At 40.5% G+C, this 25,208-nt stretch overlaps 1 protein-coding gene across 2 annotated transcripts; it reads right to left on the minus strand.

The window, feature by feature from the left end:
- Positions 1–232: 232 nt before the first annotated feature.
- On the minus strand, positions 233–25,195 carry sona (SON DNA and RNA binding protein a). Of its 2 annotated transcripts, none has more exons than XM_062069201.1 (10): positions 24,998–25,195; positions 19,227–19,301; positions 18,624–18,831; positions 8,638–8,699; positions 6,658–8,523; positions 6,142–6,517; positions 5,432–5,964; positions 4,852–5,330; positions 4,685–4,779; positions 233–900 (listed from the first exon to the last, which is right to left on the minus strand). In XM_062069201.1, exons 2-9 carry the CDS (start codon positions 19,252–19,254, stop codon positions 4,705–4,707), a joined length of 3,627 nt encoding a protein of 1,208 aa, XP_061925185.1. In that variant the 5' UTR covers positions 19,255–19,301; positions 24,998–25,195; the 3' UTR covers positions 233–900; positions 4,685–4,704. The 2 variants fall into 2 exon arrangements, with proteins under 2 accessions (XP_061925185.1, XP_061925184.1); XM_062069200.1 differs by having other exon boundaries at positions 233–1,447.
- Positions 25,196–25,208: the final 13 nt, after the last annotated feature.

Consider the following 25,208-nt stretch of genomic DNA (forward strand, 5'->3'; position numbering starts at 1 on the left):
CTTTAGCTCTAGACTTCTTCTGTTGGATATTGTCATTACTGCCACAAGTGGAGTACCGTACGGACCACAGCTGAGAAACAAATATTTTGGCAACCCTTTAGGATGCTCTCTCGGCCAAACAATGGGCCCTGGTCCTATGATTGAGAAACACTGCTGTACCATACGTTCAGAGAGAGAACAGTTGTGAGTGAGCAATACGCTGAGAGGTCAAATGAACACGCACAGACATGAATGTGAACAGATCATTGAGGTTTTTAATAATCATCAACACATTTATATACAGAGCAAGCAATGTCTTATTTAAATGACCAAAACAAAATGTAAATAATAAAATGCCATTTTCCTGTTTTTCCCCCACGTTTTAAAATCACCTCAAAGGCATTCAAAGACGATGGAGGAGCAGTTTAGTTATGTGCTGAGAAAACCCTTCACATTACCATCCGGTTAAGATAGCCCTGGTTGCAAGTGGATGGCTCTGATACCCACTACAGCAAATGGAAATGACCCAAACCATCATATTGTAGTTGAAATTATGCAGATAAGCAAATAAGCAACAATGACTCTCCAAACAAAGAAGGTGATTGTCTGATACACTAACAATATTCGGACTTAGGGATGTTTCAAGCTGTTCATAGCATCCCTCCAAATAAGTAGTCCTACATGATGTAAAATGATGAATTATTTCCTCTCACCCTGCATCTCCCTGTTAAATTTAGCTGCCGCGTTAAAAGAACGATAATCACAACCAGGGCAGAACTAATTGAATTTGTCATGTTTTGTGTGTGCTCCTCTCTGGTTTTGCAGCCACATCGTTCCAAATACCTCAGATTTCACAACATGAGGTTTCCTTTTGCAACTTTATCCAAGCTTGTGTCAATTAATTGACAGAAACTTAATCTGCTAAAAAAACAAAACAAGGGGGAGGACAAAAGATTAAAGAGGGAATACAGCAGAACAAGGAGGCAGTGTCCACTTAAAGAAAGAAAGCATTAAAAGTAAAACCAATTTAGACAAATCTTTTACAAAAACAAACGTTGCACAACTATTTTGTTTGGTTTCAGTCTTTACAACAGTGACTGCTTGAATTAAGCAGCAACACTTGAGGGGATGTCGGTGAAAATCACTATATTTACACACACTCACATTCACGCTATAGTCATACACAGGTCGATGTGTTCGGTTTCTTCAGTGGTGCGACCCACTCGCACAAACTATGGAGAGCAGAATGGGGAGGAAAGGATGGTGCTAGGCCTACCAACTAAGATGCTCTTCTATTGTACTTTGTATGAGGCTCAGACACGTCACCTGACCTCCAACAAAAGGGAACTACAGCGGGCATTTTGTCCTGAAAAAGGCTTTTGTTGTATTTTCCTGTCAGTGAAATGGCTCCCAAAGAAGAAAACGGTATCTTCACAAAGTTTGTCTAACCTTTAGTCAGTGAGAGAGCCTGCAGAGAAAAAAATACTACATGTAATATCAATTCCAATAGGTCTAAGTAAGAAACTAGGGTGAGGGGGAAGGATGACAGTCAATTTCCTCTCAATAGGGATGGGTGATTCTGCTGATTGGGTGGAATTGATTGTTGATGAATCTTGTCTTAAAGCAACTGGGGCGAAACTGAGTGCAGAATAATGCAATGCCTTTGTATTAAACACTGCTGTAAACAGGATACATTACCAGAACATAGGGATGTAACGGTATCAAAATCTCCCGGTACGATATCACGATATTAAGGCCATGGTAAGATGTTATTGTGGTATATTCCCAACAGAAATAAAAAAAGAGTTAAAAATGCCATATTGTTTAAAATGAAGTGCCAGAAATGTTTAAGATAAACTCACTTACTGTAACTAAACACAAATGTAAAGGTAAAATTTGCTAATCATACTACAAACATTTATTTTTAAGTGCAAATAACTGTCACTAAACATCCACTGTTTCAAACAATAATTTAATAACAACTTACAGTTGTCTGTTTACATTGACAACGTGAACGTCCAGTGGAAGATGATAATATTCACGTTAGTGTCTTCCAGCTTTTACTTTTTGAGAAGCAATGTCCTCCACAGTGGACATGTTTGTATCAGTTTGAAAAATGCTGTTTCTCAGAAAAGTTAACTAACAATTTAACTTTAAATAATGTAAATACCTCACAAACTGATGTTTAGCTTCAGTGGCTTCAAATATATTTTCTGTGTGACAGTTTATGAAGTGGCAACTTGTCCAAGGTATATCTTGCCTTCCGCCAGAATGCAGCTGGACTGGCTCCAGCCTCCCGTGACATCGAGAGAGACAAGCGGTGGAAAAATAATAATTGAGCATTCATCAAGTAGCTTATCAGTTTACTCCTATTCACCGTCTACAATTTTTTTGTTGGCGATTTACCTCTGTGCGCTGGGACGTAACCAGCTGCCTGTGTCGCCTTGGAAACGCTCAAGACAAAAGTGGCACGCCTTTGCTTTGCAGAACGCAGACTTTCTTACCTCTGCCAAAGAGGTTATGTTTTCGCCAGAGTTTGTCTGTTTGTTAGGAACATAACTCAAATAGGTATGAATAGATTGATTATTTTTTCAGGAAATGTCCAAAAAACAACTCCTCATCTACTACCAACACACGTCACTTCCTGCTTACAGTTTTCCTCGCACCCCACCTTGTCGGCCCTGCGCTGCGCAGAGAATTCTGAGGGATGTAGTTTATTTACAGACCCGGCCAACGCTAAGACGGCAGAAAAAAACACACCAAGTTTTTGTTTGATGCCGTCATGCATCACGGCAATATTGTGAAGACTAATAAACCGCAAAACCACGGTATCTACAATACCGCTACACCACTACCACGACACAACAGTAACATAATAATACGTTTAAGAATGGCAAAACACCTCATGATTCAGTAGGATATAGTCCATTCTAGACATTTTTCAAAGACAGAGATGTTCCTAATAAAAGAATGTTGAGGATTTGACTGTTGAGAATGCAGTCAGTTGTATGTCAGATTGTTGACCAATTCTGTTTTAACGGAAATAGAGCCAAATAAGAGAGGACAACTTGGCCGCATCAAACAGAGGCGGTGATTAGATTAAACTGAAGTTTTTGAAGAGCATTTTTATTAATTTCTTCCGTAACAAAGCATTGTTAAAACCAAGTTTATTTTAGAAGTTTATTTTAAAAATATATATATATTTATATTCTGTTGCTGCATTTTAATCATTTAATAAGTATACGCAATAAAAATGTATAAAAGCCAGACCTCATGGAGTACCCAATACGAGGACGTAGTTTCCGCCCGGCCTCTGCAACAGAGTGCACATGAGAGCGGTGGTGTATTGCTGGGTTCCATATGACGTCACATCTGACTCATTGAATACGTGTGGCGGTCAAGCCAGTGTCTGTTTTCAGTGGGTACTAGGCGCCATTTTGACTTTCTCCAAAAAAAAAAAGTCCTATGATTGCGTTTTTTTCAGCTGTACAAACTGTTCAAATAGCAATAAGGATAAATGTTCCTTCACAGTTCCTCTAGAAAGGCGGAAGACGTTACAATTTTACGAAAGACGACAGCAAGAAAGGTAGCACACACTCCAGTCCAAGGGAGCAGAGTCGAAGAATGCACATGTTTGCAATGATCACTTTGTTAAAGGTTTGTTTGATATACTTTTAATGTTTAAGGTTTTCCATTTAAGTATTATCTTGATATTATTTGTATTTCTTAAAACCATTAGTTTTTTCTACGAGTGTTTAGAAAAGCACCAACTTGGAGAGTCTAAATAAAAGAAAGCAAATGTGAGCAAAACCTAAAAGAGTTAAGCTTGTACCTAAGGCATCCATCATAAATGAAGCTTTCAGTACTTACACAATGTTGAGCTCTATAGTTATATTTTGATAAAGACAGGAAAAACGAATGTACTCGTAAACAGCGCGTGCGACAAACATGGCCATAGATGCGAAGTTAGATCATGAAATGCAACCTTATCCGAGCAAAGACGATGCATGTTTATCTGATAGTCTTGATACCAATGTCCTTGACCCAGCCACACACAAATAAGTTTTACACCGCCACGCTTTGCAAGTTTTCATCTGTTTTGTCGTGTAGAATGGCATCTGGAGCACCAGATAGATTGATATGTCTGAGAATGCGACCGACGGACAATCCTTGATATCACTCGACAAATCTTTTTTGATAAAGTATAGGGATCTATTCCATTGCACAGTTAAATTTTTTTAAGTATCTGCTTTTTGCAGGAAGATCTAGGCCCCTTGCGTACGCAGATAGTTAGCGTGCGGCTTGCTGCACAACAGCTATCTTGGCTTGGTTGACCACCACTGTTTTTCACTTCCGGGAAGAAGTCACATGTCAGAATACAAGCAATAGGTGCTGTGATCGGTGTGGCGGCGATCAGTGGAGGGGTTTTCAATCTTTATTAATGTACATGTTTTTAAGGACAATTTCATGTTGATGTGCAGTTATTACAAAATAAATGGTTATAGCAAGAATAAAAATAGTTTTTCTTAAAATATGCTATAAAGTGTGTTTGATCTGATTAATCAAACAAACCTATTGAGAGATTACGCAATTATTAAAATAATCGAGAGCTGCAGCCCGACTAACATTAATATATATGTTTCCTAAAGTTTTTTTTTACTGAAATGCATACGCCAACTATAAGGGGAAAAGTTGCAGTTTTTACCTTGACTGCTTGAAAACTCTTTAATATTCGTCATCTGAGAGGTGCGGTTTAGCAATAGCCATCTCCTCCTTACTGTTTGCAATCATCTTGCATTTCTAGAGAAAAGAAGAGAGTTTAGTGAAAATGCTCAAACATTGCACACAGTTTCTCATAGTAACATTCTTTACCTCTGTCAGCTCCTTTATGGTATGGATGTTAGCTTGCTGAGTGACCTTTCTTTTCACTTCCTCGATATGGTCCAGGTTCAGGGATGGGGTTGGCGGCAGAAGACACGGAGGAGGTTTGTTGGTGATAGTGGGAAGTGGGGTCATGGGAGGCATGGCCGCCAAAGCACCCATGTTGGTCAAGGCGGCCGTCATAGTGGCCGCAGTCATGCTTGCCATGGCCGCACTCATGGTGATGTTGGACATGTTGGGCATCCCTGGAATAGTGGGCAACCCCATTGGACCTAAATTGCCCATATTTGGCATCCCCATGCCCATGGGGAGGGGTAAAGGTAGAGGAAGTGATAGCGGGCTGGGTGACGGGGTCGGCAAGGGAAGCTGAAGGATGGCTTTTGGCCGGAGACTCTCAGGAATTGGCACCCCGGCTTTGGCACACATGGCAGCCGCATTGGCCTTAGCTATCTCCAACAACTGGTCCTTATCTAGGTAAGATACAGGACAAGGAATGCATAAAGTGAAAGATAACCCAAAAAAAACTAATTAAATGAGTGCCAATTAATTGTGAACAGATGAAAAGTTTTACCAAGTTCCGTAAGTCGTGGAGGAGTCTTGCTCGTGCTACGCCGTGTCCGGGATCCTGAACGGCGCTGTTTGCGTAAAATCAGAACTGGAGAATGACTTGGTTCCCTCTTCCACCTGTCTCGTCTATCAAAGGAGCGACTGCGAAACACTGGAACTGGACGTCTCCCTCGCCCTCTCGACCTCGACCGCCGTCTTCGCTCAGATGAGCGAGACCTGGACCTCCTACCCCTGTCGCCTGACCTAGACCTTTTCTTGCGGGCTGCTGAGCGGCTCCGCGATCTCTTGTTCCTGTCAGTGGACTTGGATCTTTTCCTCACTCTGGCGTTGGGTGAGCGGGATCGCTTCTTGCGGATTTGAGAGCGAGACTTGGATCGGCGTGCCCTGGTTCGAGACTTGGAACGGGATCGCTTGCGTCGGGTGCTGGACCGAGAAGGGCTAGATTTTCTGCGCCGACCAGGACTCCGCGATTTTGAGCGACGCTTCTTCTTTTCTAGCGGGGAGACAGATTCTCTTTTTCTGACTGGTGACTTGGACCTGAAAACAACAGACAAATTGTATTTGGGTCACAGTTAGTTTGATAAGAGGCATGGGTACTGAATTAACATGTATTCATCTTTGACTCGAGTCACATTTTAGTACAGTTTGTATTCATTGCAAAACTAATGTGATTTTTACGCACAAAAAAAAAACTTGCATACTCAAATCACAAACCTTTTTCGGGGCGAAGCTGACCGAGAAGGTTCTCTTATATTTGTAGGTGAACATGAGAGCTCTTTGTTCTGCCTTGTAGGAGACGGTGAACCAGAGGAACATCTCTGGAATTTGGATTCTGTTTCTACAGGCAAGGAAGAATCTCTCTCTTCGCCAGACCTTTCAGAACCATCAGACCCATCTGGCCCAGGCTCCTGAGAGCCAGAGCCAGAGACGTCTTGTTCGTAGGATAAGCTTGCCGCCTCCTCTTCTTCCTGTTCTTGTTCAGGGACGGCCACAGAGTCCTCAGGTGGCTCCTGGGACTCATCCATAGAGATAGTAGCAAGGGGACTGGGAGGACCGAATGAGGTCACAGGTTTCCAACCACCTGTAGTAACTACAAGGAAGACAGTTTTTAACAATTCCATTCTGTGTAGCTGAGGGGGAAGTAGCAGTGTTGGGGTAAATCCAACACCACGGCAGACTTTCATATTTAGGAACATTTATTTCAGTTGTAAGAAACATAAAACAACTGACCTGTTGGATAAACCACTTCATCTTCTGCAGCCGTCAGTTCTTGGGTTGGTTGTTGCTCTGCCTGGGGAGAAGAGGATGTCTTTTCCTCAATGGGAAGGGATGAAGTGGATCTGGCAGGGGACGAGCTATCAGACGGCCTATCGCTTGACTCAGACCGGGACCTGGACTTGGATCTGTGCAAGCCAACAGAGACAGATTTTGACTTGGACCTTCTGCTGATGATCCTTGGAGACTTGGACCTCTTTCGGCTCGGTAGTGGTGAACGCGTCTTTGAGCGGTGCCTTCTAGGCAATGAGCGGGATTTTGAGCGTTTGCTAGACCTTGGTGGTGGAGACCGCTTTCTCCTAGCTGGGGACCGAGAGCGCCGTTTAACCGGGGACCTGGATTTGGAGCGCCAGCGAGATGTAGGGGTTCGGGATTTGGTCCGTTTACGGAGGCTCCTTGATCTCGAGCGGCGATGACGTTTGTAGGTTATAGGAGTACGTGATCGAGACCGCCTGCTCCTGCGGGCAGATCGGGAGCGTGAGCGACGGGATCTTGGAGGTGGTGACCTCCTATGTCGCGACAAAGATCGACTTGAGCGTCTGCCACCAACACGTTTAGCCAAGGAACGCGACCTGGAGCGGCGGTAAGGGCGTCTCGATCTGGAGCGACGAGCCTTGATAACGGAGCGTGACCGTGAGCGCCTACTGCCTGCACCGCCACGTCTGGGCGAGCGGGTCCTGGAGCGCTTCAAGCCTCCTCGTGAGCGGGACCCCGACCTCTTCCGGCTTCGCTTTGTAGATCGAGATCTAGAGCGAGACCTGCGCCCGCTACGCTTTGGTGATCTCGAGACTCTTCTTTTTGGAGACAGAGGACTTCTATGTCGCTTTGGGGACACAGACAAGGAGCTCCTTTGACGTCTTGGAGACTTTGATTTCCTTGGTGACTTTAATGCCTTCTTCTTGGGGGTAAGGGAACGAGAGCTAGACCGTGATTGATGTCTAGCTTTCTTGGGAGACTTGGAGGATGGGGAGACAGACTTCTTCCTTGGTTTAGGAGACTGAGACCGAGAGACAGAGCGAGACAAATGACGATTTTTTAGAGGCGTAGGAGATTTTTTGTCCTTTGAGGCTGATCTTGAATAATTTCCAGGTGGTTCTTCCGTTGTTGCTGCAGCTTGACCATCATTATTTTGCTTAGGAAGAGTTGGTGATGGTGACCGACTATGTTGTGATCCAGACCGCTTAATGTCCGGGCCCGCTATTGACATGGGAGATTCTGAACTTGGTGAATCTGATTCTTTTAATGTTGCTGGCTGCATTACATTTGAATCCTCTTTCGGTATTGGCTCATCTTTGGGTGTATTACCTTCCTGTTTGGGAATAATATCAGGAAGTTCATGGCTGAAACTACCATCACCTATACAGGCTTCTTCCTTTACCTGAATTGTTGCTGTCTGTGTTATCTCATCCTGACAAGGCAATGGCGGTTTGATATCGTTTTCTGTTCCATTGGTGTGACTACCGTTTGCGGTCTTCTCTGCTTTAGGGGAAACATCCACATCGGCAATGCCCTCATTTTTCACTTGAGGTGGTTCAGGATTCGGCATGAGGTTTAGAACTTCTTTCTCCTCACCTCGTTTGTTTCTTGTTGACATTCTGGTCACTGGCTCATGCCTGCCAGGTGCTACAGCCGGGGAGGTTTTGCTATCACCTGTTGCTGCACGTGCATCCATTTCAGACTCAGACCCTGAGCCTGAGCTGCTATCAGACGAGGAGCGAGACTGGGATTTTTTTTCATCCTTCTTCTTCTTCTTTTTCTTCTTCTTGGCAGCATGTCTTTTGTGTTTTTTAGATTTTGTATCTCCCTCCTTGTCCACACAATCTGACAAGACAATTAATTAGTCTTTTTATTCTATTTGCTTAGATTGTTTTACATTTGAGAAAAATATTTAAGAATAGAAAGTGAGGTATCCTTATATTTTTTTAAATTACCTACCTGTTTTGTCTTCCTTCAGCCCAACATGATCTCCAGTTTTTGTCACAGCTGCCAGCCTTGCACTATAAAAACAAAGCCATGTAAGTTTAAAAATTCCAACAACCATTATTTTAGTTTTGTTTGACCAACACATTAAATGCTGTTTAAGTGAATAATTATTCTGAAATAACCCACAATGTCATCATTTAATGGAATCAATCATATTTTGCAGTAGGGCCGCACGATTCTGGCCAAAATAATAATCACTATTGTCTTCAATATTAAAACCACAATTATTTGCTGTTAATTAAAACATATTTTATTACAATTTCTATTTTAAACAAACAGTATGGGAACTTGGCTCTCATTCCAAAATGAAACTATAAAAATAATGTATTGATAATAAAACAAAATGTACAAAAGACAAAGGGCTAGCTAAAATAAATAGTATATAATAATAATATATACACTACCGTTCAAAAGTTTGGAGTCACATTGAAATGTCCTTATTTTTTAAGGAAAAGCACTGTACTTTTCAATGAAGATAACTTTAAACTAGTCTTAACTTTAAAGAAATACACTCTATACATTGCTAATGTGGTAAATGACTATTCTAGCTGCAAATGTCTGGTTTTTGGTGCAATATCTACCTATCTATCTAGTATAGAGGCCCATTTCCAGCAACTATCACTCCAGTGTTCTAATGGTACAATGTGTTTGCTCATTGGCTCAGAAGGCTAATTGATGATTAGAAAACCCTTGTGCAATCATGTTCACACATCTGAAAACAGTTTAGCTCGTTACAGAAGCTACAAAACTGACCTTCCTTTGAGCAGATTGAGTTTCTGGAGCATCACATTTGTGGGGTCAATTAAACGCTCAAAATGGCCAGAAAAAGAGAACATTCATCTGAAACTCGACAGTCTATTCTTGTTCTTAGAAATGAAGGCTATTCCACAAAATTGTTTGGGTGACCCCAAACTTTTGAACGGTAGTGTATATTAAAAAGTGCAAACAAAAGTGAAAAAATAAGATAATACACATTCATTGTACTGCTCACAGTATATTTAGGACATACAGTATGTCCGTGGCCAAATAAAACGTTATTTAATCCGTTATTTTGGCGTGTCTTTAAAAGATGGAGGGATACAGGGTCCCTTGGTGCACGGTTGATGTTATGGTCGTCTGTATTTTGGGCTACCCCGCTTTTGTAACGGTTTGTCCGGGCTTTCCACCGGTAGCAGCAACCCGCTGTTAGCAACCAACTTTACAGTGCGGGCAAATGGTGGCGGTTAAGAAAAGAGTATGGTTAATGCTTAACGTGTCTCCGCAAATCGATAATTTCCAACGCAGCTTTGCCATGCAACACCCAGTGGTTTTGTTGTCTGTTCATCAGTGCGGGAGTGCCTAGAGAACGGCAAGGCGTGCGGTCTTGTTCCGGGGTTAAAATGTGTGCTTGTGGTACACTGTGGAAACTCTGCGGGCGGTCATTGTAATTTCAGGGCATTCAATCGATCGCAACTGGACTGTTTGGTTTGTCTTAGAAGATGTTTCACCTCTCATCTGAGTAGGCTTAATCGGTTCATGCTCATAGACTTAGTTTGGTCAGATCTAGTCTAGCGGCTGGTGCCAATACCTCAGTAGGCTTCATCCGTTCATGCTCATAGACTTAGATCAGGTCAGATCTAGTCTTAGACGTAAATTGCTCCGATCGAGTCTAGCGACTGGTGCCAAAACTCCAAATGTTTATACTCCAAAACCTATTGGAAGGGTGTGCCTTACTCGCAGGAGTCCGCTGTCTATCGGCCGCCCCTTGGTGGTTGGCTGATTGTTGGTTGTGGACGTGTTTGGTTTGAAATGCGGCGGAGCCTGTTTTTTTAAATGTTAATATCTTTGACGAGCACCCTTATTTATTCGTAGTGCTGTGCAACATTGACAAAATTATATATATATCCCGATAGAAGTCATTTAATACAACCCAATAATGATATACATCAAGATAGTATTTTCTCTTAAACAGGCATGTGATTTGAAATGAATGAAAAAGACGGAAAATAAGCCGGGGATCTGGCTGGGGGCCGCAAGTCCCTGGTGGGGAAACAAGTAGACACATTGTGGGTTTCCTAGACGTCGTATACATCGCTAAAATAAAAATCTAACGAAGAGAATCCCTTTGCCATCTTTCACTTCTTTTTTAAAAATATATAAATCGCTCGTGTGAATATTCCCTCTTCTCTTCTCTGACTCTCTCGTCATCATTTGGGATGTGTGCGTCTTGTTATGATTTCCCTTCCTGGTTCGATGACCCGCCCTATCTTGCCTCTGATTGGCCTGTCCGTAATGTTTTGCCATAGTCTTAACCAATCGTGAAAAAAATTCATTAAAAGTCTCTAGAATGACACTTCAAAAATTCTCAAAGCACATTGTACAATAAGCGACAATTGAAAATAGGGCAGAAGGCTATAAAAATATATCTTAACACTAATAGATTTGTTTTTAAAGTATGTATAATTTTTTTGCGTTCTTATCTAATCTAATCGACTATTTATATAGTAGATTTTAGAAAATGATAAAAGTTTCACAAAGTGCTGAACAGGAGTTCAAACACATTTAGAAGCAGGATAAAACTAAGGGGAGTCAATTGTAAAAAAACACTAGTGAAATTTTTTATTTAAAGAAAATCAAGGCAAATTATTAGATGACGTCATAGTGACCACGCCCCTGACCACAGGTATCGTGACAGTCTCGGAGAAAACCCTGGTATGTACTTGAACATGCTATATCAGGACAGATCTAATAAGAGTTTAAGCAGAAATTGTCGTATAGGAATTAACTATACACCATACAACATTAACATGCTATGTCACATGAGTGTTTTTCTTTAAGTATTATCTTTGTGACATGGAAAAACCCACAAGTAATGGAAAAAACAGGGTGGGTTTTTTTATATCTATATAAACACAAAGCAGTTTGGCTAATGAAGATAACGTCAAATAAACAAGCTTTGTTCTTTCCCAACAACACTATGTGGTTCAGTGCAACAGTTTGGTTAAAAAAATAAACAGGAGTGATACCTTCCGCATCTGATACACAATCTTCGTATCTCAGTGTTTTGATACTTTACAGTATGAAACGAAAACTTGGTGAGTGTATTTTTTTTCTGGCAGTTTCGCATTGGCCGGGTCTGAAATTAAGTATATCTCCCAGAATCTTCTGCACAGCGCGGGAGCAACAAAGTGGGGACGTGGAGCGCCTTAAGCACGAAGTTAATATTCATAGTAGGTAAGAGGAATTGTTATTTTGGACATTGCCTGAAAATATTATCAAACTCTGAGTTATGTTGCTAACAAACAAACCCTGGGGAAAACTTTAACTCTTTAGCAGAGGTAAGAAAGTCTGCGTTCTGCAACGCAAAGGGCGCCACTTTTGTCCTGAGCGTTTCCAAGCCGAAACAGCCAGTTGGTCACATCAAAACGCACAGAGAGAAAATCACCCCAAAATACAGTACACATTGGGGGGCTGGAGCCTATCCAGCTGCACTCCGGCGAAAGGCGGGTTACACCTTCGACAGGTCGCCTCCTCACAAACTATCCATCCATCCATCCATTTTCTACCGCTTAGTCCCACAAACCATCACCCAGAAAATATATTTGAGGCCAGCGAAGCTAATCAGTTGATGTTTACATTGTCACTTTAAATAATTACTTAGTATTTTAATTTTTATTTGCTTGAAACGGTTGATGGTCCTGCACAATTATTTGCTCTTAAAAATACATGTTTGTACTAATAAAACCTGATTAGAACATTTGAAAATTATATTTGTGTTTAATTACAGTAAGTGTGTTTATCCTAAACATCTTTGCCACTTCATTTTACACATTATGACATCTTTTTGGGGGCATATACCACAATAATATCGTACCATGGCCTTAATACCATCATAATATCATACCGTGAGATATTAATACAGTTACATCCCTAATAAAAATGTGTTAGTATGTTTGGTTGTTGTAATTATAGGATTTACATAATTTCTTATCGTAAAATTGCTTCGGTTTTTGTCTGACCTTTTGAATGTAATAACAAAAATCGAGAGACCACTGTAGTCTCACTTTCATGACTGTTCTTTGCTTTTTTTCTGGTCTCTAATTATTTTCAGGTCAATGTTGAAATGTTTTGCTGCTTTTGCTTCTGAATTCTATAGTAAATGCAACGTTATTTAAAACTCTGGTAAAATGTCACATTAACAACTATCACAGTGGAAGAGTGGGACCACTTTTTTCCCCGAGAAGAAAAAAGGACCTTAATGGGTTGCAATCACGTGACCTAGAGGCACATCCGGGCACGTCTAGGTTCCCATTAGGCTACTGTTTATTTACCTGAATCCGTGAAAATGTGGGCGTATTTTGAAATGTTTAGAGGCAAATATGTAAGCAATCATGAAAAAAATATTTAAAATGGGATGGGATTCTTAAGAATTATTTTAATGGTTTAAACCATTTATCATTACCAAGACATTACTGATCGCCACAACTTTACTTCATTTGACACACTCAGTATTTACAGAAGAATAGATTGAAGGCACATCATGTCTTTACATCTGAAGGGGTCCACAAATTAAGCAATAATCCTTAAAACAAATTTGGAATTATTCGTGCTTTGATAAGTAACGTATTTGATTGACATAACGAGTGCCGTGCTGCAGTTGTTGTGACGCAAATGAGAACAAGTATGTTTGTTTGAAGTTGAATTCCTGCTACAAATATTAGTCTCATCTACAATTCATGTCTGCAATTTTTATAATGTGAAGTTCATATTCTGTCTAATTATTTAGCTTTAGCTATCCCTGTTGTTCAGCAATGTTTGTCAGTGATATCAAGACTCAGTGATGTTGAGCCTACAAGAGATTTATTCATCTAGCTTATGAACACTATTAGGGATATTTTATTGATGCTAGCAAGTATCATCAAAGACGCTATAATGTAGTCATCTGTGTCGAATAAAGCACTTGGCTTTCCTACACAACAACAACTAAGCTTTTAGTTTCGGTTTTGAATATCAACAACAAAAATATGGTGGATCGGACCAACAATTAGGGGTGGCCGATATGGACGAAAAAGTATATCTCAATATATTTTCACTTAAACTCGATATTCGATATATATCTTGATACATTTTCCCGTGAAAGTATACATATAAAGATATTACATTTTTGAGCGAGATTCACTGAAATTGAAGTGAATGACAACTGTACTGTAAACAGTCAGTGGCACTTTTATTAACCCAGTTAGTCAAGATGGGTATTAACAGCACAGAAAAGAAACTGCTTAAGTAGCACAGAATTACATAACATTAATAAAATAGAAAAATATTAAAATAAATGAAAATAAATAACACAGCTGTGCAAATAATACAAAATGTATCAAACTCAGATAAAAAATACATTTGCAGGCAGGCACTTTTATGGCCCAGTCGACGATGTAATGGACTGTCACACACGTACGGTTCTGGTCAGCGCCAAGTAAGTGACTTGACTTAATTGTGCGGCTACGATCTTCCTCACTTCGGCATACATTTTTTGCAGAATTTCCCGTGCGAAATTTGCCCGCTTTGGCAACTCGAGAACAGTTTTGATTTGGGCTTACATGGTAAACAAGTCAAATTAAAGGCCTACTGAAACCCACTACTACCGACCACGCAGTCTGATAGTTTATATATCAATGATGAAATCTTAACATTATAACACATGCCAATACGGCCGGGTTAACTTATAAAGTGACATTTTAAATTTGCCGCTAAACTTCCGGTTCGAAACGCCTCTGAGGATGACGTATGCGCGTGACGTAGACCGGCGAACACGGGTATGCCTTCCACATTGAAGCCAATACGAAAAAGCTCTGTTTTCATTTCATAATTCCACAGTATTCTGGACATCTGTGTTCGTGAATCTGTTTCAATCATGTTCATTGCATTATGGAGAAGGAAGCTGAGCAAGCAAAGAAGAAAGTTGTCGGTGCGAAATGGACGTATTTTTCGAACGTAGTCAGCCACAACAGTACACAGCCGGCGCTTCTTTGTTTACATTCCCGAAAGATGCAGTCAAGATGGAAGAACTCGGATAACAGAGACTCTAACCAGGAGGACTTTTGACTTCGATACACAGACGCCTGTAGAGAACTGGGACAACACAGACTCTTACCAGGATTACTTTGATTTGGATGACAAAGACGCAGACGTGCTAATGTGAGTATGCAGCTTTGGCTTCTAAACATTTGATCGCTTGACCGTATGTGCGCAACTTTTTTTTGCGTATGTACGTAACTTTTTTAAAATATATAAGCTTTATGAACCTTGGGTTAGGTGAACGGTCTTTTGGGCTGAGTGATTATGTGTGTTGATCAGGTGTTTGAATTGTATTGGCGTGTTCTATGGAGCTAGGAGCTAGCAGAGGAGCTAGGAGCTAGCGTAACAAACACGCAGGTGTTTTTATGCAGGATTAATTTGTGGCATATTAAATAGAAGCCTGGTTGTGTTGTGGCTAATAGAGTATATATATGTCTTGTGTTTATTTACTGTTGTAGTCATTCCCAGCTGAATATCAGGTACCGTGAGTATGCAGCCTTGGCTGCTAAACATTTGAGAGCTTGACCGTATGTGCGCGTCACGTACGTAACTTTTTTAAAATATATAAGCTTTATGAACCTTGGGTTAGGTGAACGGTCTTTTGGGCTGAGTGATTGTGTGTGTTGATCAGGTGTTTGAATTGTATTGGCGTGTTCTATGGAGCTAGGAGCTAGCAGAGGAGCTAGGAGCTAGCGTAACAAACACGCAGGTGTTTTTATGCAGGATTAATTTGTAGCATATTAAATATAAGCCTGGTTGTGTTGTGGCTAATAAGAGTATATATATGTCTTGTGTTTATTTACTGTTGTAGTCATTCCCAGCTGAATATCAGGTACCGTGAGTATGCAGCCTTGGCTGCTAAACATTTGAGAGCTTGACCGTATGTGCGCGTCACGTACGTAACTTTTTAAAAATATATAAGCTTTATGAACCTTGGGTTAGGTGAACGGTCTTTTGGGCTGAGTGATTGTGTGTGTTGATCAGGTGTTTGAATTGTATTGGCGTGTTCTATGGAGCTAGGAGCTAGCAGAGGAGCTAGGAGCTAGCGTAACAAACACGCAGGTGTTTTTATGCAGGATTAATTTGTAGCATATTAAATATAAGCCTGGTTGTGTTGTGGCTAATAAGAGTATATATATGTCTTGTGTTTATTTACTGTTGTAGTCATTCCCAGCTGAATATCAGGTCACCCCCGGCTCTCACAGCATCTTCCCTATCTGAATAGCTTCAACTCCCCACTAGTCCTTCACTTGCACTTTACTCATCCACAAATCTTTCATCCTCGCTCAAATTAATGGGGAAATTGTCGCTTTCTCGGTCCGAATCTCTCTCACTTCATGCGGCCATCATTGTAAACAATAGGGAACTTTGCGTATATGTTCAACTGACTACGTCACGCTACTTCCGGTAGGGGCAAGCTTTTTTTTTTATCAGATACCAAAAGTTGCAATCTTTATCGTCGTTGTTCTATACTAAATCCTTTCAGCAAAAATATGGCAATATCGCGAAATGATCAAGTATGACACATAGAATAGATCTGCTATCCCCGTTTAAATAAAAAAAATTCATTTCAGTAGGCCTTTAATATTTTATCCAGACGCATACCGTATTTTCCGCACCATAAGCCGCACCTAAAAACCACAATTTTTCTCAAAAGCAGACAGTGCGGCTAATAACCCGGTGCGCCTTATATATGGATTAATATTCATATTTATTTTCATAAAGTTTAGGTCTCGCAACTACGGTAAACAGCCGCCATCTTTTTTCCCCGTAAAAGAGGAAGTGCTTCTTCTTCTATGGTAAGCAACCGCCCCCATAGAAGAGGAAGCGCTTCTTCTTCTACTGTAAGCAACCGCCAAGGTGAGCACCCGCCCCCGTAGAAGAAGAAGCTCGCGGATATTTAATTTCATTTGTTTTTCTGTAAAGACAACAAAATGTCTCCTACTAAGAGACACGCGTACAAGGTTCCACTGACTTTTGATATTCATGTGAACCGCACTGTGGATACAACGGGAACACGTACGGTGAATATTCGCACCACAGGGAATGAGAAGTCGTCCTACTGTGGTTCTAGCTTGCCATGCTAACGGCCAGAAACTTCCACCCACGGTGATATTCAAAAGGAAGACCTTGCCAAAAGAGAACTTTCCAGCCGGCGTCATCATAAAAGCTAACTCGAAGGGATGGATGGCTGAAGAAAAGATGAGCGAGTGGTTGATAGACGTTTACGCGAAGACACCGGGTGACTTTTTTCACGCAGCGCCGTTCCTGTTGATCTACGACTGCATGCGCGTCCACATCACAGATGGTGTCAAAAAACAAGTGAAGCACACCGAAGAAGAAGAATTCGAGGGATTTGTAGATGAGTAATAACTTCAGAAAGTGAGCTTTAAATGTTTATTTTGTGTGTTGCGTGACACTAACGTATGAGCAACGTTGAGTTATTGATGTTGCTATTGCTCTGCACTATTTTGAGTGTTACTATTTTTGTGATTGCACATTTGCACATTACATTTTGGGAGTGAACAGAGTTGTTAGAACGCTGGTTTGTAATATATTATTAAAGTTTGACTGACCTATCTGACTGTTTTGTTGACATTCCCTTTAGCGTAGCGTAGGTGCGGCTAATGGCACGGGGCGGCTAATAGGTAAACAAAGTTTTGAAATATTCCGTTCATTAAACGTGCGGCTAATAACACGGGGCGCCTTATGGTGCGGAAAATACGGTACATTTGTTCGAATGTGGCCAAGTAGACGCATTGTGGGTTTCCTGGACGTCGTCTACATCGCTAAAAGAAAAATCTAAAGAAGAGAATCCCATTGACATCTTCCACTATATTTTTTCATTTATAAATCGCCCGTTTGGAAATTCCCTCTTCTCTTCTACGACTCTCTTGTCAGAATTTGGGATGTCTGTTGTGATTTCCCTACCTGGTTCCATGACCCGCCCTATGTTGCCTCCGATTGGCCTGTCCCTAATGTTTTGCCTTAATCTCAACCAATCATGACTCATCATTGTAAACAACCAACCAATCATTGATGTTCTTATACGTGCTTGCACGTCTTGGAAGGAGGAAGAGGAGGGGTTTAGTAGCCCCAGAGAGGGAGCGGGGGAGAATCAAGGAACACAACAAATTAGCGATGTTTGGTCATTTTAACGTGAAATAAATTATATCGATATTATATTTTCTTAATTCATATCTTGTTTAAAAATATAGCGATATATCTTACAAACTCGATATATCGTCTAGCCCTACCAACAATCACAATATATATTACTAGGACTAACATGATGTTAATTTATTTGCACAACCAGGTCTTTGTGGTTATATTTAGGCATAGCAACAATAAAAGAACACAAACTATCGTGATTTATTGTCCTTTTCTTACGTTTACTTCTGCTATCAAACACTACTAATATAGTAGAGAATAAACTTGATTGCATCACATTAAGTTTCTCAAACAAATCAAATGTTCAAAAATTTTTTTTACATAGAGATCGCTGCAGACACAAGCGGTCCAATTGTATTCCACAGGATGATGAAAGTGATATTTTGAAGAGCCATTTCCTTTGAGTTTCGTTTTCCCCCAGACTTTATTACCTTTATGAACCAATTCTTTCAGGACTGGCGATTTCCTATACCTCTATTTAACGGTTGGAACACCCAAGAACAGAACAGCAATATGGCATTTTCTGCTCAAACTCTACACTCACTTGTTTTAATGGTACGCTCAAGCTGCTTGACCATCGTGTGAATTAAGCCGCAAGGAAGAAATACGGATGTGACGTCATATGCAACCCTCCTTTAGCAGAGAGGCCCATTTGTTTGAGTAAGACCAAAATAAATGATTTTGTCAAAAACAAATCGCAGATTTGATCTGACCTGGCTCTGGTAGTCCGAACAGGTTTTGGTGACGGTGTAGGTTCTGCCTCTGACTCCGCACCGGACTCGGAGCTGCTATCTTTTTCACCCTTTCTCTTCTTCTTTTTCTTCTTGTTCTTGTGTTTTTTGTGCTTCTTGTTTTTCTTGTGGGGTGGTTCAGTCGTTTCCTTGGAATTTACGTCGTCTTTCTCTGTTGTCTCGTCCTCACCTGAACATAACCAGGTGTATCCCATTATATGAAACGCAATAAAATGGACTTATTACAATGGAAAAAACAACAATTATCATTGTGCTCTAATATAATCAAACCTTATTTCTATTGCACTTTTCATGCACAGACAAGTGGCAACACAAAGTTCGTTACACCATCCATCCATTTTCTACCGCTTGTCTCAAAAAATAAAATACATTATATATATTTTTAAAACGAAGGCAATGAAAACACACATGCAAGTACACACGAATAACAAAATATGGCAAAACATTTATCATTTACCAGCTGGATTTGTATCACCAAAAAAAGACAAAAGAAAGACAACATACATTCATACACACAGAGCACTCTCTGCAATAACAAAACATGGCAAAACATCTATCACTTACCAGCTGGAACATCAACTGCACACTCCATTTGATCTGTTGCAGGCTCTTTTGGAAACAGGTATTACTCCCTCAACACTGAAAAAAGAATTAATCTACAATTAGTCAGGGTTTCAGCAATTTATTCGAACAAATGGCAACTTGCTTTGGGTACGTTTGCAGTGAATGCAGCTTTCACATAACCTTGCTAATACAATAAGCCTTATTGATAGATGAATGTTACAGTTTAACATCAGGGGTTTGTTCTGCATTATTTTAGTAACTCTTATTCCAAACAAAACATGCACAAAGGTAGAAGTAACTAAAAGAAGCAACATTTTTAAAGACTGGGATTCCACATAATACTTAACCATCTAATATACACTAACAGTGTTTCTCAAATAGTGAGTCATTGTGTTTACACGCTAGTATTCATGTTAGAATGATACACAAGTCTGCAGCTAGGTGGCCGCAGTGCTAAATCTAATCAACAGGCTCCCTGTTCTACGCAGTAGGAGTAGCAGTAAGTACACAGGAACACATGTGCAGAGCTAACAAAGGCAAAGAGTTCTTGTGAAGTTTGTGACAGGGAAAAAAAAAGAAAAAATGAGTTGTCAATGAGTGGCTTATAGGACGAATGAAAACAGAAACAGTCCATCCATCCAACCATTTTCTACCGCTTGTCCCGTACGGGGTGGCGGGGGGTGCTGGAGCCTATCTCAGCTGCACATAACAGATAAAAACGTAATATTATCATGTTCTCAATAGTACTGTAATTCAATTTTTGGGTGTCTCGAAAGTGTCTGTCATAACAAGAAAATAATTTAAAAGCACTGCACTGCAAGGCTAATCAATTAAAATTGTTCTATAGGTTTACATTACCAAAAGCTGGGGGTGCACTTCTCCCATTAATATTATTATTTTGGGAACCAGCATCCTAATCCCTGGGCCCGATTTGGACCCGGGACTAGTACAAATGCGTTTCCACTGTATAGTATATGTACTGTACAAATTGCATTTTAAGTGCTTGTGAGTATCTACTTCAGGCGTTATTTACAAAAAGTGATAATGCTTCCAATGTACTTAGCGAAATCCCGATTAAAGACAAATATGGATTGCCACTTTAAAAAAACACGTCCACCTAAATAAAAATGGCGATTTCCTGATAGCCATCTTAAAACAAACAAGAGGGTTTTTAATTCGCTTTAATAATGACATTGTGGCGATAGGGAAGACAGGATAACATTGCCGTGCTAATTTTTTATTAGAAAAATAACAGAAAAATCCTCAGCTTATTCCAAAATGATTGTGTGTCTGTCTTCTATGTAATTGCGCTCTGGAATAATGTTCTGAATGACATCTGCTGGGCCAAAACATGGTCTCTTCCTAACAGGTATTTACTTACGAACAAAATCAAAGAGATTTCTTTCAAACTCATTCATTGTTATTACCCTGTAAAGACTGTGATGGTTAGATACAAGAAGGACATTGATGTTACCGGCACCTTATGTAACATGTATCCAGAGACTGTTTACCACCTGTTTTGGACTAGTGAAAGCACTCGATCACTATCAGCGTTGGCGTTAACACACTTTTTGTGTCTTTTTACGCATTGAAATCAGAAAGGATGCGAAATCCCGGAAGTCCACGCGTCCCCTGGACGCACGTTTTTTTTATCTGGTCATTTTTACCGATCATCGCTTTGCGCCGACGTTTTGTTGACCATGTTTTCCAAAGTTGAGCTTACCCACCTCAATACTTTTGATGCATGGGTAGGGGTGAAAATGGCCTTAAATTGAAGATGACAGGGAATGCTGTCATTCTGTATCTTCATAGCCAATTTTAATGAACATTTAGATTTAGGATATCCCATGTACAAATATATAAAGGGCATTCTTACTCAACAGCCATACATGTCATACTAAGGGTGGCTGTATAAACAATGCCAACAAGGTCAAACATATGTGCCATATTGTGAAACCACACTAAACAACAATGACAAACACATTTCGGGAGAATATTTGCACCAGAAACACAACATAAACACAACAGAACAAATACCCAGAATTCCCTGCAGTACCAGCTCTTCCAGGACGCTACACTATTTTATTTGGTACAGAGTGTAATTATAAGTGTGACCAGTAGTTGGCAGTCAAACATAAGAGATAAGTCTCAAGTAAACAACACGGCGCTCAAATATCTATCAAAATGTTTTAGTGCCATTTCTAATATAAAGTAGTGTAAAGTTCTTACTTATATCTGTCAATAAACTTGCAATGAAAACGCTGAAACATACTGGGTGAGTTTACATTACTCACGTTTATGACAACCTTTTTCCAAAACACAATATAGAATGTGAAATATAACAGGATAATGCATACATTTATGATTGGTTTTCAAAACGCTTACAAAAAAGTGGGACCCCAAAAATGTACTGTGGGACCCCATTTTTATGATTTGATGGGGTCTCTGGGACCCCATTTTGAATATTCCTAGCGCCAACACTGACTATGGCAATATTCATGACAAATTTGTGCTTTGCTTTAAAGATGTGCTATTTGGTTTTACACAATATGAGAAACATTTTGAAAAGAAATTTTCCATGTGCAACCTCATTATACTATTGCCTAAGTTTTATATTCATAAATGTAAGTTTCTCAATACCCGACCTGTTTTTTGTGCCTTTAAAAAAGAATTTGAAATTTACTTTAACACGCCTACTACCTCTAACAACCAAAAAGCTGTGAAAACTATGATGCTGTGCTTCAAATTTGGATTATTTACGGAACTTGCGTGAGCCTATGGCTTTACTCATATATGTACATTTTGCATTCTTCTTAAGTTGCTTTATTGAGTTTACAACCCCCTTTCATTACAGAAAGACCCTCATCATGCATTGAAGGAGCTGGCTCGCATCTGTATCATGGCGGACTGCACTCTTATTTTAGCGTGTAAGTAAAATCAGTTTGCGTCATGAACAAAAACATTGGATTTCTTGTCATTTGAATATATTTTAAATATAAGTGTGGTGTAAGACTGGCCCCACTATACACTGGACTCTCACATTATTAACAGTATCCACTCGGCATCCATTGCACCGCAGTCCCTTCCAAGGTTTCTCGTTGCTCACATTGGGTTGAGTTTTTTCTTGCCTTGATGTATGGCGTAGTGCAGACCTGGGCATTCTGCGGCCCGCGGGCCGCATCCGGCCCTTTGTGCGTCCCTGTCCGGCCAATTATAAATTACAAAATAAATTTTAAAAAGTATATATGTCGAGTGTGCAATACAACGGTGCTGCTTTTGTTTTGAAAATCGTTATTTGTATTACTTCCGTGTGGACGTATGCGTGTGCGTGATTGTGAGTGAATGTGAACAGCTGCAATCACAAATTACAAAATAAAGTTGAAAAACATATATGTTGTGCGCTCAATACAACTGTGCTGCTTTTATTTTGAAAAGTATTATTTATGGGCGTGTGTCCGTGTGTAACCTGCGAGTGAAGGTGCACATGCAGCGACAAGTGATGCACGCAACGTTCCCTCTAAGGTGCGTGCCTGCGCAATTGCGCACTGCTCAAGCGTCCGCTGCGCACAGCAAATATATGCCGCGCACCAAATCAAATCCCATCTGAATTCTAAACAAAATAAACACATTTATTCTGTGTAATTTTGCAATGCAACTTTGAGTGACAACAAGCGGCCCTAATGGTGTTCGTCAACACCGTTCAATTGAACACCGTTCAATTATTGTAACGTCTATCGAGATGCTTCGAGGACGGGAATTATATCGATCACTTTATTGAGCAAAATTGTTTATATTCGGACATAACCACACCAAAAACATGAGTAAAACACTTCTATCTCGAAAAAGTAGTCATTTTCTGCCGTACAAACCAGGCCAAAACCAACTTGTCATCTGTCACCAACACGCATACCACTAAACCACTGGTGCGTTTATGGCCACACAAAAAGTCGGACAACTCAAACACCACACAAAGTTACACTATGACTCCTCAGTCATACGTGTGCTCATTTTATTGTCATTTATTATTAATGTTAATTTATTTATATTAGTCATGGAATGCTGTTACACACACTATGTTGAAGTATTACTATTATTATTAATTATTATTATTATTAATCTTACGGTATATATCAAAAATAATATTGAGCAAAATTTAATTGAAATATTGTTGATGTGGCCCTCCAGCAGTGCTCGGGTTGCTCATGCGGCCCCCGGTAAAAATTAATTGCCCACCCCTGGCGTAGTGGGTAGAGCAGCCGTGCCAGAAACCTGAGGGTTGCAGGTTCGCTCCCCGCCTCTTGACATCCAAATCGCTGCCGTTGTGTCCTTGGACAGGACACTTCACCCTTGCCCCCGGTGCCGCTCACACTGGTGAATGAATGATGAATGAATGATGGGTGGTGGTCGGAGGGGCCGTAGGCGCAAACTGGCAGCCTCGCTTCCATCAGTCTACCCGAGGGCAGCTGTGGCTACAAATGTAGCTTACCACCACCAGGTGTGAATGAATGATAGGTTCCCACTGCTCTGTGAGCGCTTTGAGTATCTAATAATAGAAAAGCGCGATATAAAATCTAATCCATTATTATTATTATTATTATTATTATTGATGTGGGATCTGAGCCGAGGATGTCGTTGTGTCTTGTGCAGTCCTTTGAGACATTTAAAGGCTATATAAGTAAACTTAAAACGTATTGCTTGATTAAAAACATGCGCCTGGGGATAGGTTGATTGGCAACACTAAATTGGCCCTAGTGTGTGAATGTGAATGTTGTCTGTCTATCTGTGTTGGCCCTGTGATGAGGTGGCGACTTTTCCAGGGTGTACCCCGCCTTCCGCCCGAATGCAGCTGAGTTGGGCTCCAGCACCCCCCCGCAACCCCAAAAGGGACAAGCGGTAGAAAATGGATGGATGGATATTGATAAATCACTTAATACTAAGGGTGTAACAGTATTATAAATAATGTGGTATTGCGATATTAAAATCCTCACAATAATACCGTGACTGTTTAAAATGAACATTTAGTTAGTGTAAATGTTTGCTGGTACTTTACACATATATGTATTTTGCATTCGTCTTTAGTTGCTTTAAGTTTACAACCCCCTGGCGCTGTTTTGTACTGGTTCTGTACTTGTTTTGATGAGTATTATTTATTTGATTGCATGTAAATGTTGAATATTATAAATAAAGGTTTTGAAAATATTTTTTCTTAAAAACACAAAAAAAACATTGCCGCGCTAATAGCCAACACATACGTTGTATTGACGCTCAAGTGACACATTAGTTGACCATATCCGTACAAATGTCATTTGTTTAAGCGTGGTAATATTTGTGCATGTCTGGCACCGTCGACTAAGCCAACAATGCAAAACAAATAGAAAATGTAAGGTTACAAGTTATGTGCTAGTGTTTGCCAACAGGCCTGCGTGGCTGCAGCTAGCTCACAACACTCATTCATAACCAGCGAAGTTAGCGATACTTTCATGGAAACTAAGTCGTTATATAGTTGCATTATCCACATAACACAAGCTATATTTGTAGTTTTCACTCCTGGGATGCTATCATTTTGAAACACAAACAGGCTCCGACGCGACTGCGGCCTTCACGACCATAATACGTTCGGCTAGGACATCACCGCTACCGTAGTTAGCATGGCCGTAATTATCTAACAACTTTAGCGCGCTAAGACCTTTCAGTTAGCTCATTGCTAGTGTCAACGAAGCAACATCGGTCGTTAACGCCGAACAAACAATGATTATTAGGTCATACTTTACCCAGTTTAGGTCCAGAGTCCGTAGTTTTGGAGTGGAAAAAGCCAAGCCGCCGCTGTCGTGGTTCCTAAAAAACGTGCGAAACCAAACAATCGCGATGGGTACAGACAACGTTACCCAGCTCGCTCTTCCGCCATGATAGGAAGGTATCCCACAATGCAGTGCGACTGCGCGCGTTCCCGTTGGCGTCAGTGTACTGTCCCCTTGGCAACAC

This window comes from Entelurus aequoreus, linkage group LG14 (genome assembly GCF_033978785.1).
Source record: "Entelurus aequoreus isolate RoL-2023_Sb linkage group LG14, RoL_Eaeq_v1.1, whole genome shotgun sequence".
Taxonomy (NCBI): domain Eukaryota; kingdom Metazoa; phylum Chordata; class Actinopteri; order Syngnathiformes; family Syngnathidae; genus Entelurus; species Entelurus aequoreus.